The sequence below is a fragment of the Podarcis gaigeae genome (assembly GCF_964106915.1).
Source record: "Podarcis gaigeae genome assembly, chromosome: 1".
NCBI lineage: Eukaryota > Metazoa > Chordata > Lepidosauria > Squamata > Lacertidae > Podarcis > Podarcis gaigeae.
This window is the reverse complement of record NC_139678.1, coordinates 129,648,238-129,665,420: the sequence shown is the minus strand read 5'-3', so window position 1 is coordinate 129,665,420 and position 17,183 is coordinate 129,648,238. Positions and strand designations below refer to the sequence as shown.

General features: G+C 44.0%; 1 protein-coding gene across 3 annotated transcripts in view; it reads right to left on the bottom strand.

Annotated features, from left to right (window-relative positions):
- PARD3B (par-3 family cell polarity regulator beta) overlaps positions 1-17,183 on the bottom strand; it is a 616,930-nt gene that overhangs the window by 308,386 nt on the left and 291,361 nt on the right. For 2 of the 3 annotated variants that reach the window (XM_083705169.1, XM_083705171.1), the window contains exon 16: positions 15,892-15,936. The exons of the other annotated variant lie outside the window; for it this stretch is intronic. In XM_083705169.1, coding sequence (XP_083561295.1) covers positions 15,892-15,936 — 45 coding nt within the window. The remainder of the gene's footprint in view (positions 1-15,891; positions 15,937-17,183) is intronic. 3 annotated transcript variants of the gene reach the window in all.

The window sequence follows — 17,183 nt, the reverse complement described above, 5'->3', positions numbered from 1 at the left end:
TCTTACACATCACTTGGGAAGATAGGTGAACTAATATCAGTGTACTGGATGAAGCAAAGATCACCAGTGTTGAAGCAGTGATTCCTCAACATCAATTTTGTTGGACTGGTCATGCTGTGCGGATGACTGATTATCGTCTTCCAAAGCAACTTCTCTATTCCAAACTTAAAAATGGAAAGCGTAATGCTGGTGGTCAACAAAGGAGGTTTAAAGACTGTCTCAAGGCAAATCTTAAAAAATGAGTATAAACATCAACAACTGGGAAACACTGGCCTGCGAGCGCTCCAGTTGGAGAACAGCCTTTACCAAAGGTGTAATGGACTTTGAAGACACTCAAACTCAGAACTCAAGGGACAAATGTGCTAAGAGGAAGGCACACTTGGCAAATCCACACCGTGATCAACTCCCACCCGGAAACCAATGTCCCCACTGTGGAAAGACGTGTGGGTCCAGAATTGGCCTCCACAGTCACTTACAGACTCATTGTTGAAATCGTGTTTATTGAAGACAATCTTGGCTACGAATGATCGCCAAAGAAGAAGAAGACTGCCAAAGTGAAGCAGCTAAAAATGGAGCACTTTTGAAGACTATCCAATGATAGTGACTACTCAGAAGGCTTTCAAAATGGACTAGGCAAAGTCATGTCTAGATCTAGCGGCTAGCAGTCCAGATGTTAGCCCAGTGAACTTCCATTTTCATATTCACTGTCGTTCTGAATACAGGAGCTGGGGAACAAAACTGCAAGTGCCTAGTCTGTGGTCTCAGCATATATCCCATCAGAAATCCAAAATGCGCAAGAAGCCGCTCTTCCTGCTCAGTTCGTGTTTGTGGTAGCTTGGTCTCGCCTGTGTTTTACATGCCCTTTTAAACATGACAACATTTCAATTGATGTGAGGACTGATGTGGTGGCTGATGTGGGTGACTTCTCCGTCGATGAGAGTCACACCCTCACCATTTTGTAGTCCAGTCATTCTTTATGCTCTTTTCAATGTGGCAGCCATTTTGTGTTATCCACAGCCCCGTGGCAGCCATTTTGTGACTGGTGCCCACAGAACTTTCTCGAAATTACAAAGGTGCCCACAGCTCCAAAAAATTTGGCAACCCTTGGTGTCTACAAAATTGTGTATCAGCACTTCTGTATCTCATTTCATTAGAGGTCCACGGCTTTCTACTCTATTAGAATATTTTCCTGCTTAAGGATTTCGTATCCAACGTTGGCATTTTAAGCATTCCAGCAAAAGTGTCTCTTAGAAACTTCTGTGCCTAAAAATAGCTGACCCAACTCATTTAAGTATACTTCGTTCCTTCCTTATAATCTTGGAGTACTTACTTGGCCCTCTTTTTGAGGAGGCTTATCCGAGTCTCACACTTCCAGCATAATGAGTTTCTTTACAGTTTATTGTTCAGTGTGATGTCTGAGGCTTAAATATTTCATGGAGAACAATTTCTCTTTTTGATTTGTGGGATTCCTCAAGCATGTCCCTTTCTTCTTCCAGTCAGCTGAGATGTGCCCCTTTTAAAGGTGAAAGTAAGCAGCTGATCTGATGTAAAATTAAATTCCTATAGATATGCACTCAATCCAGCCTGAACTTGAATTGTTGAGATAAGTATAGTAATTCAGATGGATGTGTGAGTGCCGGCCTGCAATTCAGTTGGAGGCAACTCCTTGTAGTAACTTCAGTTGAACAGACTTATAAGTGCAATCTACTTGGCTCCTAAAATATGGTACTTGGACACTATTTGACGCACAGCTGGGATAAGTGTGTTTTGAACACCACTTGAACCTTGCCTCTTCTTTCTTACGTTCTATAAGAAAAACACACAGTTCCCTAACTGCACATTAAACATATACAGTCGACAGTAGTCAGTTGTATTTATATTAATGTGTCACTGCAGTGGGGTTCCTTATTGTTACACATTGGTAGAACTAATCTTGCTGACTGGAGCATGCTGAACGGTATATCCCTAATTTTTAATCTGGAACAAAGTATTTGATTAATAATGTTTGATGTCAACAAAGAATGCGTGGCTCTTATCAACCTAAAGATAGCTTTCATTATTTTTAAAATTAAAATGGTTATCTGTGAAATTTCAGGCTTCTAAGTAATGCAAAAATGCTTGAAATTCAATCTTAAATTAAAACGAATTCTCTGTTAAAGATAATACATGCACTTGGTCCTAAAGCCACATTTTTCAGAGTCATTTGCCATTCTGGAATTTGTATTTTTGTTGTTACTGTTAATTTCTGCTGCTCTGCTACCTATTCCTGTTCAGGTACTTTATACTCTGCCATGTAAACATGATGACCCATGACCCCTCTGGTTTGCAGATCTTACAAACCAGAGAAACTCCGCATGTAGTATGTGGATTTTCAGATGTAACATTATTCAAATAAAATGGGAAAAGTACCATCTTTTGTTCTATTAAAGAATGCCACACATATAACACCACCTTGGGTGCTTCTCTTACAAAGGGAATACAGTGGTATCTCGGGTTACCGTATTTTTCGCACCATAGGGCGCACCGGACCATAGGGCGCACCCAGTTTTTTGGGGGGGAAATAAAGGGGAAAAAATTATTTTCCCCCCAGGCGCGGGGCTGGGGTGGGGGAAGCTCGAGCTTCCCCCGACCCCAGCCCCCAAACAGGCAGCTCTCTGCAAGCCGTGGGAGCGCTCCCGCTGCTTGCGGAGAGGTGTGCGAAGCCTGGAGAGCGTGAGGGGTCAGTGCGCACCGACCCCTCTCACTCTCCAGGCTTCAGCGAAAGCCTGCATTCGCACCATAGGACGCACACACATTTCCCCTTCATTTTTGGAGGGGAAAAAGTGCGTCCTATGGTGCGAAAAATACGGTAAGTACTTAATTTGCTCCGGAGGTCTGTTCTTAACCTGAAACTGTTCTTGACCTGAAGACCACTTCAGCTAATGGGGCCTCCTGTTGCCGCCGTGCTGCCGGAGCATGATTTCTGTTCTTATCCTGAAGCAAAGTTCTTAACCTGAAGCACTATTTCTGTGTTAGCGGAATCTGTAACCTGAAGCGTATGTAACTCGAGGTACCACTGTAAGGGGGAAAAGCACTGCTGTGTACCACAAGGAAGTTAAATGAGTGTTTCCCAAACTTGGGTCTTGAGCTGCTTTTGGACATCAAATCCCATAATCCCGGACCCCTGGTCTTGCTAGCTAGGGATGATGGGAATTGTAGTCCCAAAACATCTAGAGACCCAAGTTTCACTGAACTAAACAGAACTAAAACTCAGTTCAGAAAGTGAATGAAAGAGCTGCCTGATTGATTGCCCCCATGCAAAATTTTTGTTGATTACGAGAAGGTAGTGTATTAAGAAGAAGGCTTCAAGAGGATCTTTAACATCATGGTATGAGCGGGTGGCGCTGTGGTCTAAACCATTGAGCCGATCGGCTTGCTAATCGGAAGGTCGGCAGTTCGAATCCCCACGATGGGGTAAGCTCCCATTGCTTGGTCCCTGCTCCTGCCAACCTAGCAATTTGAAAGCACATCAAAGTGCAAGTAGATAAATAGGTACCACTCCGGCTGGAAGGTAAATGGCGTTTCCGTGCGCTGCTCTGGTTTGCCAGAAGCGGCTTTGTCATGCTGGCCACATGACCCGGAAAAACTTTCTGCGGACAAACATTGGCTCCTTTGGCCAGTAAAGTGAGAAGAGTGCCGCAACCCCAGAGTTGTTTGCGACTTGACTTAACCTTTACCTTTATGAGCATTCTACCTGCCAAGTGAAAAGGTAGGGTAATGGGAGTGAACCACCACCACCCTGCTTGCTGAGCATTTGACAGTAGCCAATTCTACAAGTCTGCATCACAACTAGAGTAAAGTAGTACTCTGTTAATCTTCCTCCTGTCCTCTGAGGTATAAAACTAGGAGGGCAGATATATTATCTGGGAAGTGTTCCAACTTCATTAAGTCCAAGGCATCAGTGGTTCCAGCATGCCCACTGCCAGAGGAGTGTCACAAGCAGAAAAAAAATCTAGCATCTGCAGGGAAAGGATTAAGGAAAATTAGGAACTCATCAGCAACTGCAGGTTTCTTTAGTGGCATGCAGTAGCTCACAGCATTTGCCAGTGACGAGAGCCAACTTTTCAAGTCTCTATGGAACAGACCCCCCCCACAAACCTCCACCCACGGCTTTCCTCCTGCATATCTGCTGACCTCTCAACCAGGACGGGAACTTGAAAAGACACTCACTGACTAGAGGCATAGAGCTAAGAGACAGAGGTCAATGGTGGGGTAATGCAGAGCAAATTAAAAAGCACTCCACAATTCTAAATGGCTTTGCTGCAACAGAAGCATGTTCTGACATGGTGCATAAGCTGCCAAGGCTATTTTCCTCCCTCCTTTGTTCAGAAGATTTCATAATTTTCTTGATGTTCTAAAGTCAGCATGATTGTATAGGGTATGCAACTTCTTAAAAGACTAGAAGGCAGCCTAACAGCAGAGGAGTTTTAAAAATGTATCTGCAAGATTCAAGTCTTTTTGAATATAAGAGGATTTTCATACAGAAATGAAATGTTTATTTGCCAAGCTGAGATCATTTGGGAATTTTGCAGGTGCTTTGCAGCCAGGTGCTGTGAAAGAGTTTCCCATTTGAGCACCCTTTGATGAGCAGAATTGCATATAATTCATGATTTCCAAGATATGGGGTGATTTGCAAGAGATGGAGCTTTCTAAAGTTGTCCGAGGACTTTTGACATGAGCTTCAGTCCATCAAGCACTAGATATTTGGCCACCCAGCGCAACTTGTTCGCCTGCATTTGAGGGTAAAATTGCTTGACTTCACAGTGACCTTGATGCTGATATTATAGCAAGTCCAAATGAGGTGTCCAATATGCCATCTGAGAGAGTTTTGTGGGATCAATTTCAGTTAATGCAGTCTGAGAACACGGACAAAGTACTTGCTGATATGCATCCATCCTCATGATCTCTCGACCCTTGGCCGATTAAAGCTAGCCAGGGAGGTTTCACTGCACGGGTTCAGACTAGTAAATGTCTCATTACTAGAAGCAGAGATGCCTCTAGTTTTAAGAGAGGTTATTATACAACTTCCCTAAAGGTGAGAACTTCAGAGCAAATTGCGCTGGACAATTATAGGTCAGTGGCCAACACTTCTTTTCTGGGTAAGTTGACTGAGAGAGTAGTGGCCATGCTACAAACATTCTTGGAAGATACAGATCATCTTGACTGGCTTTGGAGATGAATTGGCCCTGGTCACTCTGATGCATAGCTGTCAACTTACAGATTTGAAAATAAGGGACCAGCAGCCAAAATAAGGGACCTGCAGCCTCACCTGTTCCAGGGACTCCAGTCTTCCTGTCCTCCTGCAGTCTGGTCAAACTCATGCTGGTAGCTTTGAGAACACTGTCCAACCAACTTTGTAACCAGAGGTTCAACTGAATAGAATCTGAATCACATGCACCACAAGGCCTATGCAGCCTCAACTTAAGATGGCTCCCCGGCCTGGCTTTGCACTGCAAAGTTTGCAGCAGCACGTGCAACAAAATGGCGTCCAACATTCAAAAAACCCCTCAGCTTGCATTAACTAGCCACACACAAGGCATGCAAGCTCCACCCTCCAGTCGTTCTTAGACTTCTTATTGGGTGAGCAACACAGCCAAGCAACACAGTTGGAGCCTCCCTCCTCCCTGGCTGGCAGGGAGGGAGGGAGAGGAGCTGCTTCCTTTGAAATTTAAGGGACATCATTTAAGGGACATTTAAGGGACATCCATCAATAAGGGACAGCAGCGGGACATGGCGCTGGAATAAGGACCTGTCCCTTCAAATAAGGGACACTTGACAGCTATGCTCTGATGGATGGGGGTGTCAGAAATGTTCCTTCCCAGAGTGAAAGTGAGGGATCCGAGGCCCAAGGAGCGGGGAGGCAGAAAGAGATGGAGGTTTGCTTTCTTCACAGGCAGAGAGTGAAGCAAGCCCCTCCTCCCCTGGAATACTAGTCATAAATTCCCAGGGAAATTTAAGGCAGGCAGAGGAGCCGCAACTTTCAGATACGCTTTCAGAGGAGGAGATGCAAGCTGGACGGTCTGTTCCGGAATCTCCTCGCTTTTGGAGATTGGGCAGAGTTTAGGCTTGGTGTCAAGCCCACAAGAGGAGCAGCAGCCGATAGCGTATTTCCTGTTGGAAAAGATCCCACACTCCAGTGGGCTCAACTGACCTATCTAGTGAGGAAGATTGAGCTGTGTGCTCGGACTGAGCTACTGTGTAAATAGCAATAAATCTGGACGTTATAAAAGCACCAGCCTGTTGTCTCTTGGTGTGAGGGAGAGATTGTAAATCCTGATAGGGGGAGTGCAATCCTGCTGTTGTTACTTGATCTCTCAGAGGTATTCAAGATGGCTGACCATGCTGTCTTCCTCGACCAGCTCGGTGGGAAAAGGTGGCACTCTCCCTCAGTGGTGTCATTCCTATCTGCAAGACCATTAACACAGAGTGACTTTGAGTGACTGTATGTCAGCCCCCTGGCATATGGGCTTCCCCTCAGGGTACCATCTTGACCCCAATGGTTTTAAACAGTTGATTGAAGGTGCTGAGGAGTTGGTGATGGACCAACAAACTGAAGGTGAATCCTAATAAGCCAGAAGCCCCATGGGCAAGCAGTTCCCAAGTTTGGGAAAGTGGCAGGTTGCCTGTTCTTGACAGAGTTGCACTCTCCCTGAAGGAGCAAGTATGTAGCTTGAGGGCACCTCTTAGATTCAACACTGTCACTGGAAGCAAAGGTGTCCTCAGTGGTCAAGGGAGGGTTTTTGGGGTTTTTTACCAGCTGTGACTAATACTCCAGCTATGGCCATTCTTAGACAGGGCTAGGATGGAGGGAAGAAAAGATAATTCCCTCGGTAGAATTACAGATCTGGACACTTAACTACTGGCTTAACCTAAACTCAAATCCTCCTGGTCTAATATCCCTAGTGCTGCAAGATTGTCACAAGAGCACCTGGACTAAAATTGTCTATCAAAAACTTTACAATTGTGGTTTATCACCACAACAGCTACTCAGTTTGGGTTTTAGTAAAGCAAACAGTCTAATTTGTCAGCGCCTAAATGATATTAGGGACGTGGGTGGCACTGTGGGTTAAACCACAGAGCCTAGGCTTGCCGATCAGAAGGTCGGCAGTTCGAATCCCCGCAACTGGGTGAGCTCCCGTTGCTTGGTCCCTGTTCCTGCCAACCTAGCAGTTCGAAAGCACGCCAAAGTGTAAGTAGATAAATAGGTACTGCTCCGGCGGAAAGGTAAATGGTGTTTCCGTGCGCTGCTCTGGTTCACCAGAAACGGCTTAGTCATGCTGGCCACATGACCCGGAAGCTGTACGCCGGCTCCCTCGGCCAATAAAGCGAGATGAGCGCCACAACCCCAGAGTCGGTCACGACTGGACCTAATGGTCAGGGTTCCTTTACCTTTACCTTTAAATGATATCAAGCGTCAGAACAACTTGGCCACAATAAGGAAATTTTGCCCTTGGTATGACTATTTTCCACCTACCCATTTTGACTCTCTAGCACCCTATCTGCATAACCTAGCAATTCTAAAATATAGACACACTTTTACTCTCACAAGATTGAATGTATTGCCCTCGGCGGTACTTAAGGAACGATTCCAACAAATTCCACACGAAAAAGGCTTATGTCCCTGTGGAGATGGCAGTACCAAATTGGTGGCACATGCCCTTGCACTCTTTATAAAGACTTGAGGAATGAGATTATCATCCCTCTTTTATTGTCCATTCCGGGTCACCCAACCACTGCCACAGTGTCCTTTCTCTTGGCAGATCAAGATGAGCAGGTGACAGCAAAGGTTGCAAGGTTTTTAGCTGGGACAATCAGAATAAGATCCACTATTTGACTATTGATTCAAAACCGTAAAATGTATTTTATATAATTGACTTTTTATTTCTATTCTTTGTATATTCTGTTGTTTTATTGCTATGGCCAATGGCTGATGCAAATAAAGATTCATTCATTCATAATGGGAATGAACCACCAACACCATCACCCTCCAACTGTAAGAGGTGATGAGAGATATGGTCCAAGAACATCTGGCAGAGAAGTTTGACTTACACATTGACTCCAGTCCTTCCTTTTCTCACTTCCTGCTAGACTCTATTCCCTATCAGATTCAATGCACATGAAAAGTTGGGAAGAAAGTCCAACACCATCGCATTTTATTTCAAAAGCGGGTGATTATTTAGAAGGAAGCTGAAAGGGAGAACTAAATGGGCTAACTTTCTCCAAGGCACTTGGAAAGCTATTTTAAATCATTATGATAGAAGCTCAGCTAGAATGTATATCAACAGATTAGGAAATGTACTAAAAAAAAAAAAATTCAAGATGATGCCAGCGTGATTAATGAACAGAGGCAAGGAAGCTATAAAAAGCAGAAAGGCTGACTTCAGAAAATGGAAGCCTTCCCCAAATGAGAATAGGGAGCAGCACAAACTCTGCCAAAACTCTGTCTGTTGATGATAGGAGTACAAAAAAAAAAGAAAGAATTTGGAGCCACATATTGCTAAAAACAGAGGGACATGGGTGGCGCTGTCGGTTAAACCACAGAGCCAAGGACTTGCCAATCAGAAGGTCGGCGGTTCAAATCCCCGTGACGGGGTGAGCTCCTGTTGTTCGGTCCCTGCTCCTGCCAACCTAGCAGTTCAAAAGCACGTCAAAGTGCAAGTAGATAAATAGGTACCGCTCCAGCGGGAAGGTAAACGGCGTTTCCATGCGCTGCTCTGGTTTGCCAGAAGCGGCTTAGTCATGCTGGTCACATGACCCGGAAGCTGTACGCCGGCTCCCTCGGCCAATAAAGCGAGATGAGCACTGCAACCCCAGAGTCGGTCACGACTGGACCTAATGGTCAGGGGTCCCTTTACCTTTACCTTATTGCTAAAAACATTAAGACCAACAGGAAGAAATCTTTAGAATATATCAGGGGGAAGCTGGACAGGATGGTGGTTTGATCGTTAGTTGACAAAGGAGTGAAAAGAGTTCTAAAGGATGAGAAGGATATTTTAGAGTATCCAAATTAATTATTTCTGTCTGACTTCGTTAGGGAAGATGTAGAAAAGATACCGTGCTTTAACTGGTATCATGCCAGTTGTCAGAAACAGTGGAGGGCGGGAAGAGTGCTAAGGTTCTGCTCACGGGTTTCCCCCAAAATCTGGCTGGCCATTGTGAGAATACGGGACCGCCTCTCCTGGTATCTCCCACAGAGGACCTTATGGTCTTCAAACAAAAGCATCTTGGAGGTCCCGGGCCACAGGGAGGTTAGGCTGGCCTCAACCAGAGCCAGGGCTTTTTCAGCTGTGGCTCCGATCTGGTGGAACGCTCTGTCACAAGAGACTAGGGCCCTGCGGGACTTGACATCTTTCTGCAGGGCCTGCAAGACAGAGCTGTTCCACCAGGCCTTTGGTCGGGGCACAGCCTGATTTCCTCCTTTGGCAATCTTCACAGAATCTCTAGCCCAATGGTTGCCATTAATCTGATTTGAATTGCTTTTATAATGAAATGATTTTAGCATATTGTATCATTTTACTGTTGTTAGCTGCTCTGAGCCTGGCTTCGGCTGGGGAGGGCGGGATATAAATAAAATGTTATTATTATTTATTATAATAGTATGCTGGACAAGATGGTGCACCAGGATTTTATTATCGTCTGAATTTAACAGGAGAATAAAGTCCAATAAAGTTGGCTAGAGTTGAAGTTTCTTGAAAGTTAACAAGTCTCGAGGTCCAGTTTGCACAGACGCAATAGTTCTTAAAGGAAAAAGTAAAAGCAACTGCTGACTGTCTAACAAAATATGCAAGTTGTTGTAAAAGTCTGTCTCCATACCAGGGAATTGGAAAGTAGACAACCTAAAGATGGGATTTAGGAGGGGTTCCAAACAATCACTGTCCAGTTAGCTAATCTTCAGTTCTGGATAAAGTGAGAGGAAGCATTAAGGTTAGAATTATTAAGCGTATAGAAAACTAACGAAAGCTTAAGAATGAAAGATGTCTTGGAAAAGATGTTCTAGACAGTGGTACCTCGGGTTACATATGCTTCAGGTTACAGACTCTGCTAACCCAGAAATAGTGCTTCAGGTTAAGAACTTTGCTTTAGGATGAGAACAGAAATCGCGCGGTGGTGGCAGCTGGAGGCCCCATTAGCTAAAGTGGTGCTTCAGGTTAAGAACAGTTGCAGGTTAAGAACAGACCTCCGGAATGAATTAAGTACTTAACCCGAGGTACCACTGTATAGCTTTCATAAACCATTTTTTCTCCCCCAACCGAGAGTCCTGAAAAAACAGCTCATCATAAATTAAGGTTCCAAATATGTGAACAATGATCTACTGCAGAACACAAATTAAGGGACGTAAGCAATACCTAAACTTTGCACATGGATCACAAGTAATGCTAAACCATGGTTTATCAATACAAGGATGTGCCACAGCGAGACTAGGGAACATGTGTTTGTTCCTTCCCCCGGTTGCATGGTCACATGAAGAGAAGATTGGTAACTCCCACAGTTAACACTACAACAAAACCCTAAAATGTGGCAAATCTTATCTATGGTTATTAAAACTAAGGTAAATATAAGAACCCCGGTCCAGTCAAAGGTGACTATGGGGTTGCAGCGCTCATCTCACCTTCAGGCCGAGGGAGCCAGTGTTTGTTCACAAACAGCTTTCTGGGTCATGTGGCCAGCATGTCTAAACTGCTTCTGGCGCAATGGGACACTGTGACGAGTGCCAGAGCACATGGAAATGCCATTTACCTTCCTGCCACTAAGACAGCTTAGGGAAGTATGGTTTCTGTTAATCATAGCAATTTGTCCAGTTAACTGTGGTTAGCTTATGAGTTACATCCAACTTTACACTCCTGAGAATTCAACTTTTTCTGGTGTTCATGCAACAAATGATAACACCATCAGATTCTCTAAAAGAACAGACATCCAGGAAAAAAAGGAACATAATTTGGCAACCAGTGTGGTCTTAGGAAGTGGAAAAGATCACTGTGTTAACCTGCTGGAACGTGGAGCCTTCCCGACACACATTAGTCCTTTTGATGGGAGCTATTGGTTTAAAATCTCAATATACATGTGTTTTAGAAAATTAAAATAGAAAATAGCAAAGGTTTCTTTCTTTTGGTCCACTTTGCTAATTAATATGTCAAAGCTCGTAAAGGAGGACTCATCAGCTTTTCTCCAGTACTGTATCATTTTAAAGAGCTGTGTCAGCAGAGAGCTCAGCAGACAGTCAATACATATTAAGAGACTCGCAAGCATTAAATCAAAAGGAAAAAGGAAAAGAAAGAAAGAGGGAGCCATATGAAAAATGAAAATAAAGCAAATAGCTGTGAGGCTAATGGAATACCATTTGTGACTTTGCATAAACGAGGGGAAAGGGCAGCATTTGCCCAACATAAACAATAACCTGTACATAAATCCTTCTTACCAATTCCATTATAAGTACTATAACACACAACAGTTAGTTGCACATTTATAACAGCTCAAATTAAGAGAGGCATCTTGTGAGTTTTTGTGGCAAATACACTACAGCACTAACCACCCATGTAAACGCAGCTTGCTGGAATATGGTATTTTGCAGCAATTGTGGCTCAAGTAACCTTGCCACCATCCCAACATTACACCACATACCCCAAAGGGCTTATTACTTTTCCACTTTGCCTCCCACACCCTTGAAAGTATTGTCTAGAAATGTTGCAGATTGGACAGGGGGAAATATTCACCTCCAGGTCTCTTCTTTGGCTTGCTGCCCCCATTTAAGACTCACTGCTTCCAGTTCACTGTGGGTTCAATAGTAAACTGTCTAGCCAGATGAAAGCGTCTAGTAAATATTATTAGGAATCATTTGCACCGGGCAGCTGCTTTGGGGAAGATGAGAGTGCTGTGCCATCCCACTCTCCTCCATTCAACCTAGTCTGGACCATAAAGAAGGCTGATTGCGGAAGAATTGATGCTTTGGAATTATGGTGCTGGAGGAGACTCTTGAGAGTCCCATGGACTGCAAGAAGATCAAACCTCTCCATTCTGAAGGAAATCAGCCCTGGGTGCTCACTGGAAGGACAGGTCGTGAAGCTGAGGCTCCAATACTTGGGCCACCTCATGAGAAGAGAAGACTCCCTGGAAAAGACCCTGATGTTGGGAAAGATGGAGGGCACAAGGAGAAGGGAGCAACAGAGGACGAGATGGTTGGACAGTGTTCTCGAAGCTACCAGCATGAGTTTCTGAGATCTCTTTCTGAGATCTTCATGAATGGTAAGATCTGGTGCCTAGGTTGGCTTGTTTGCCTCTTCTTTCTCACCCCTTTTCCCTTTTGTGTCATCTTAGGCCTCCAAGCAAGAACAGCATTTGTGCTGTTTGTTGGTTAAAACTTAAATTAATATTGAATGTTGGATCTTCCTGTTTATATCAACACAACAACAGCGCCAATGCAAATTAAAATAACCGCAGGATGGAAGGGGAAAATGGGGGGGGGGGGAGAGGAGTAGGTCAACACTCAAAGATTTGGCCATATAAGTATGCTATATAGGTTGGTAAGCTAAAAAGCAGAGCCATCACCTTGCCAACAAAGGCCCGTATAGCTAAAGCTATGGTTTCCCCAGTAGTGATGTACGGAAGTGAGAGCTGGACCCTCAAGGAGGCTGATAGCCGAAGAATTGATGCTTTTGAATTCTGGTGCTGGAGGAGACTCTTGAGAGTCCCATGGACTGCAAGAAGAACAAACCTCTCCATTCTTAAGGAAATCAGCCCTGAGTGCTCACTGGAAGGACAGATCCTGAAGCTGAGACTCCAATACTTTGGCCACCTCATGAGAAGAGAAGACTCCCTGGAAAAGACCCTGATGCTGGGAAAGATGGAGGGCACAAGGAGAAGGGGATGACAGAGGATGAGATGGTTGGATAGTGTTCTCAAAGCTGCCAGCATGAGTCTGACCAAACTGCGGGAGGTAGTGGAAGACAGGAGTGCCTGGCGTGCTCTGGTCCATGGGGTCATGAAGAGTCAGACACAACTAAACGACTAAACAACAACAACAACAACAAAGCTAAAATCTGCAATCCACAATATGCAGCTAGTTCATGCATACTGAGTAAGGACCTGCCCAGTCTACACTAATGGGTTGTCAAGATGGTGTTTACTTTTCTAATGCTGAAAAAAATGATGCGTTTGGCAACCAATAGGGAATGCCTAAGTCACTGCCTGTAAATTTTTGTTCTGTTTCCTGGAACAAGGGAATGCAGACAGTGGTCTCTGTCCAAAAGGAAAACAACAACATGGCAGTACCACACTATGTATGTACCCGCCTGCAACAGTGCATTGCCTGCAGCTAGAGGAGGAATGTATTCTCTCCCCCCCCCCCCCAATAATCTCTGCTCTGTGGAGTGCAATCTCAAATGCAGGGCAGAGGCTTTAAGCAAAGAGAGCACAGCTTTCTGTTGGCTATAGTTCCATTGGCTATAGCAGTTTCCCAAACTAGGATCTCCGGCAGTGTCTGGACTATGTCTCATCATCCCTAGCTAGCAGGACCAGTGGGAGAGTCCAAAAACATCTAAAGACTCAAGTTTAGGAAACCCTGGGCTATTGTATCCGTTTGGGTAGTGTGGGTAAGTAAAGTAGATTCTGTAATATATTGGGGGGGGGGCACAATTTAAAAGCACTGTGGATTACATTTAGAAACTAATACATGTTTCAGTTGTAAATACTGCCACTGGCAGGTGTCTGGAAATCCATATGGTTCTTAAAAGGAATACATTTGCTTTCCATTTCTATAAATGTAAGTAAAGGTAAAGGTACCCCTGCCCGTACGGGCCAGTCTTGCCAGACTCTAGGGTTGTGCGCCCATCTCACTCAAGAGGCCGGGGGCCAGCGCTGTCCGGAGACACTTCCAGGTCACGTGGCCAGCGTGACAAAGCTGCATCTGGCGAGCCAGAGCCGCACATGGAAACACCGTTTACCTTCCCACTAGTAAGCGGTCCCTATTTATCTAGTTGCACCCAGGGGTGCTTTCGAACTGCTAGGTTGGCAGGCGCTGGGACTGAACGACGGGAGCGCACCCCGCCGCAGGGATTCGAACCGCCGACCTTTCGATCGGCAAGCCCTAGGCGCTGAGGCTTTTACCCACAGCGCCACCCGCGTCCTATAAATGTACACCCCCCAAAAAAAAAGTGTGACCAGCAATTCTGGGCTGTGTCAAGTTGTTATTTTTTCTCATAGGTGTAAGGGCCAAATTTTTGTGGACAGCCTTGAGCGTGTCAGACTACATGCCAGGAGAAAGTGGTAGAGACAGCAAGAATGTGGATATGTTTGGAACCGAGGGCTTTCAACCCCATCAATAGTTTTAGTGAAATTACGTACAACAACAAGCAGGAACAGCAGCTCCCCAAAGCTGTGCATGTATGGATAAATAAATAAAGAGGAGATAGAAGGCCCATCACAAAACATTATAAAACCCACAGCTGGTTCAAGAAGACCAGCTGTAATCTGATGGCTGTTTTTCAGAAACCCAGGGTTGTTGTCTTTCTAATTTGCTCTTGACACTTATGGATAGGGGAAAAACCACCCACCCACACTTGGAGCTTGAAATGGTAGATTCTTGATTTTCTGAGCAACTCTTTGCCAACTTTTATGTCTGCAATGGGATTTGTTCCAATGTGGACTGACAGGAAGGGCTTGCATTTATCGTTGGCAAACTTAAGGCAGCTGCAATATTTGCAAGCCTCCTTCTGAGTAATAACAGGGCACACCTTTCCAAATGATGAGTCACTTCTTGGAAACTTTATTGTATTCTCCTCAATGAAGAGAAAACAGAAATTTCAGGTGCAAGGAAAACAGAAGGTACCAGCTGAGAGAGAAGCTCAGTTTCAGATAAATAAGAAAACCTCTTTAGTATGCAGGTGAAGGAAAGGATTGGTGGAGATGGGGAAGGGTGGAAGAGAAGAAACATTAAAGGGGTATTGGCTGACGAAATATGAGCAGCCTAAATGTCAAAAAGGCTGAATAGAAATCTCATGTATTTCCTAGAATTATTCACTATTTGTATATACTTTAATTTCAGGGTGTGTGTGTGTCATTTTTAGGGCATATGAATGTGATAACACTATTTTTCTAACGCTTGCAAAATCTTTTTAACTTATTCAAAATGACTAAGTGCCCCATACCCTTTTCAAACAGGACATAGCTTCTGAAGATAAGTAGAAAAGGTACTAAAATATTTCTCTCTGACATTCTGTTTGAGGAAGTTAAGTAATTTTCTAAACTTGCATGGGAGAACTTAAAAATGTTTCTTAGCTTGTGAGCTTCTTGCCTGATGCAATCAAGAGTAACTCTCACCGTGGGAATGCTTCCAGTATGAAGAAGGGATATATTTATTGTCCCTCCCAGACCCCATGTTGCAGGACCAGTTTGAATCCAATAGATACTAAATACTTTGGAACAGAAAAGTAAGGGGAGTTGAGGAAAAAATATGGACTTTAATATTTTTCTCTGCATGATCCATGGATTCACATAAACAAGTGCATTCAGGCCAACTCAAATTATGAAGTAAGAAGTTTTCATTCAATTCACATTCCAAGTTCTCCTGAAAAAACTTGCAGTTCCATTTAGTGAACAAGAAGACACACTTTAAAAAACCCCACACAACTCTACATTTCTATTTGGTGTGCTCTCTCATAATCAAGACAGCACAAGTAGAGTGTCCCAGAGGCATTCCACAATATATGAAGGGAGAAGATCCAAAATTCAGAACTAATACAAGACCTTTCAAATACTTCCCCTGGGCCTGCACAGAGCAGCATTTAAAGCAAATTTAGTTTGTGTGAACTAGACAAGAACTCTGTGCAGCATAGTCAAGTCAAACCAAGAATCTCTTACCTAGTTTATGTTCAGTCAACAAGCAAACATTGCTTTCATCTGGCACTGAAGAAAATGGAGGGAAAAGAGAAACAGTTAACAGATATTGTAATGAATCAAACATTTATTTAACAGATACTCAGTTTTACACCAGCGCTTAATCCTTTCTTAGCAAAACTTGTTAAGGTCCTGTTTTTGGTGCCCAAAACATATATAAAAAATATTTCCTAGAAGCCAATGGAAGGTCTGTACTATTTATGTTATAGAAACGCCAAAGGAGTATACAAATTCATCATATGTTATAATCTACAAAAAGATACACACAGGTCTTTTTCACAGTTTTGGGCAGCATAGAATGTTCAGTGTGCAAGAGGATTGTCTGCACTTGACTGATCCTGACACAAGTCCTTATCCATACATATTTGATACGCATGATTGCTAAACTTCCCATTTTGAAACCTACACACCATTCAGAGGTTTGAAGCTCACGGCTGACTTGTATCTTGACGAAGACCCACCATTTTGCCCCACATATAACTTCCCCAAAAAGTCCACTGTCTCTTGGCAGAACACTTAAATCTAGAGAAGTGCTAACTGTTCATAGTTCTCTTACCCAAGCTTCCTAGCTTAAAAAGGTAAAGGGACCCCTGACCATTAGGTCCAGTCGTGACCGACTCTGGGGTTGCGGCGCTCATCTCGCTTTATTGGCCAAGGGAGTCGGCGTGCAGCTTCCGGGTCATGTGGCCAGCATGACTAAGCCGCTTCTGGCGAACCAGAGCAGCACACGGAAACGCCGTTAACCTTCCCGCCGGAGTGGTACCTATTTATCTACTTGCAATTTGACGTGCTTTTGAACTGCTAGGTTGGCAGGAGCAGGAACCGAGCAACGGGAGCTCACCCCGTCACGGGGATTCAAACTGCCGACCTTCTGATTGGCAAGTCTTAGGCTCTGTGGTTTAACCCACAGCACCACCCGTGTCCCTATTTTTAAAACAATTAACAATAACTCGAAAAACATGCCTTGTTTACCCAAGCTTCCTAGCTTACATCACAACTAATTCATGTATGTTCTTTCAAAGGATTGCATGAATGAACTAGTCACCACTATTTACAACATTATTTTTATTTGGGGGGGGGGGGCTATTGGATGGTAAGAGGCTCACTCCACACCCATTTGTCTTTAAGGTTATGATATTATTATAACTTAATATAAAGGGAGACCCTGCCAAACGAGGCATGTTTCTCAAGTTATTGTTAATTGTTTTAAAAACATAGTTGGTTCAGAGAGGCCTGAGTGTCTCACTTCTGTCCCA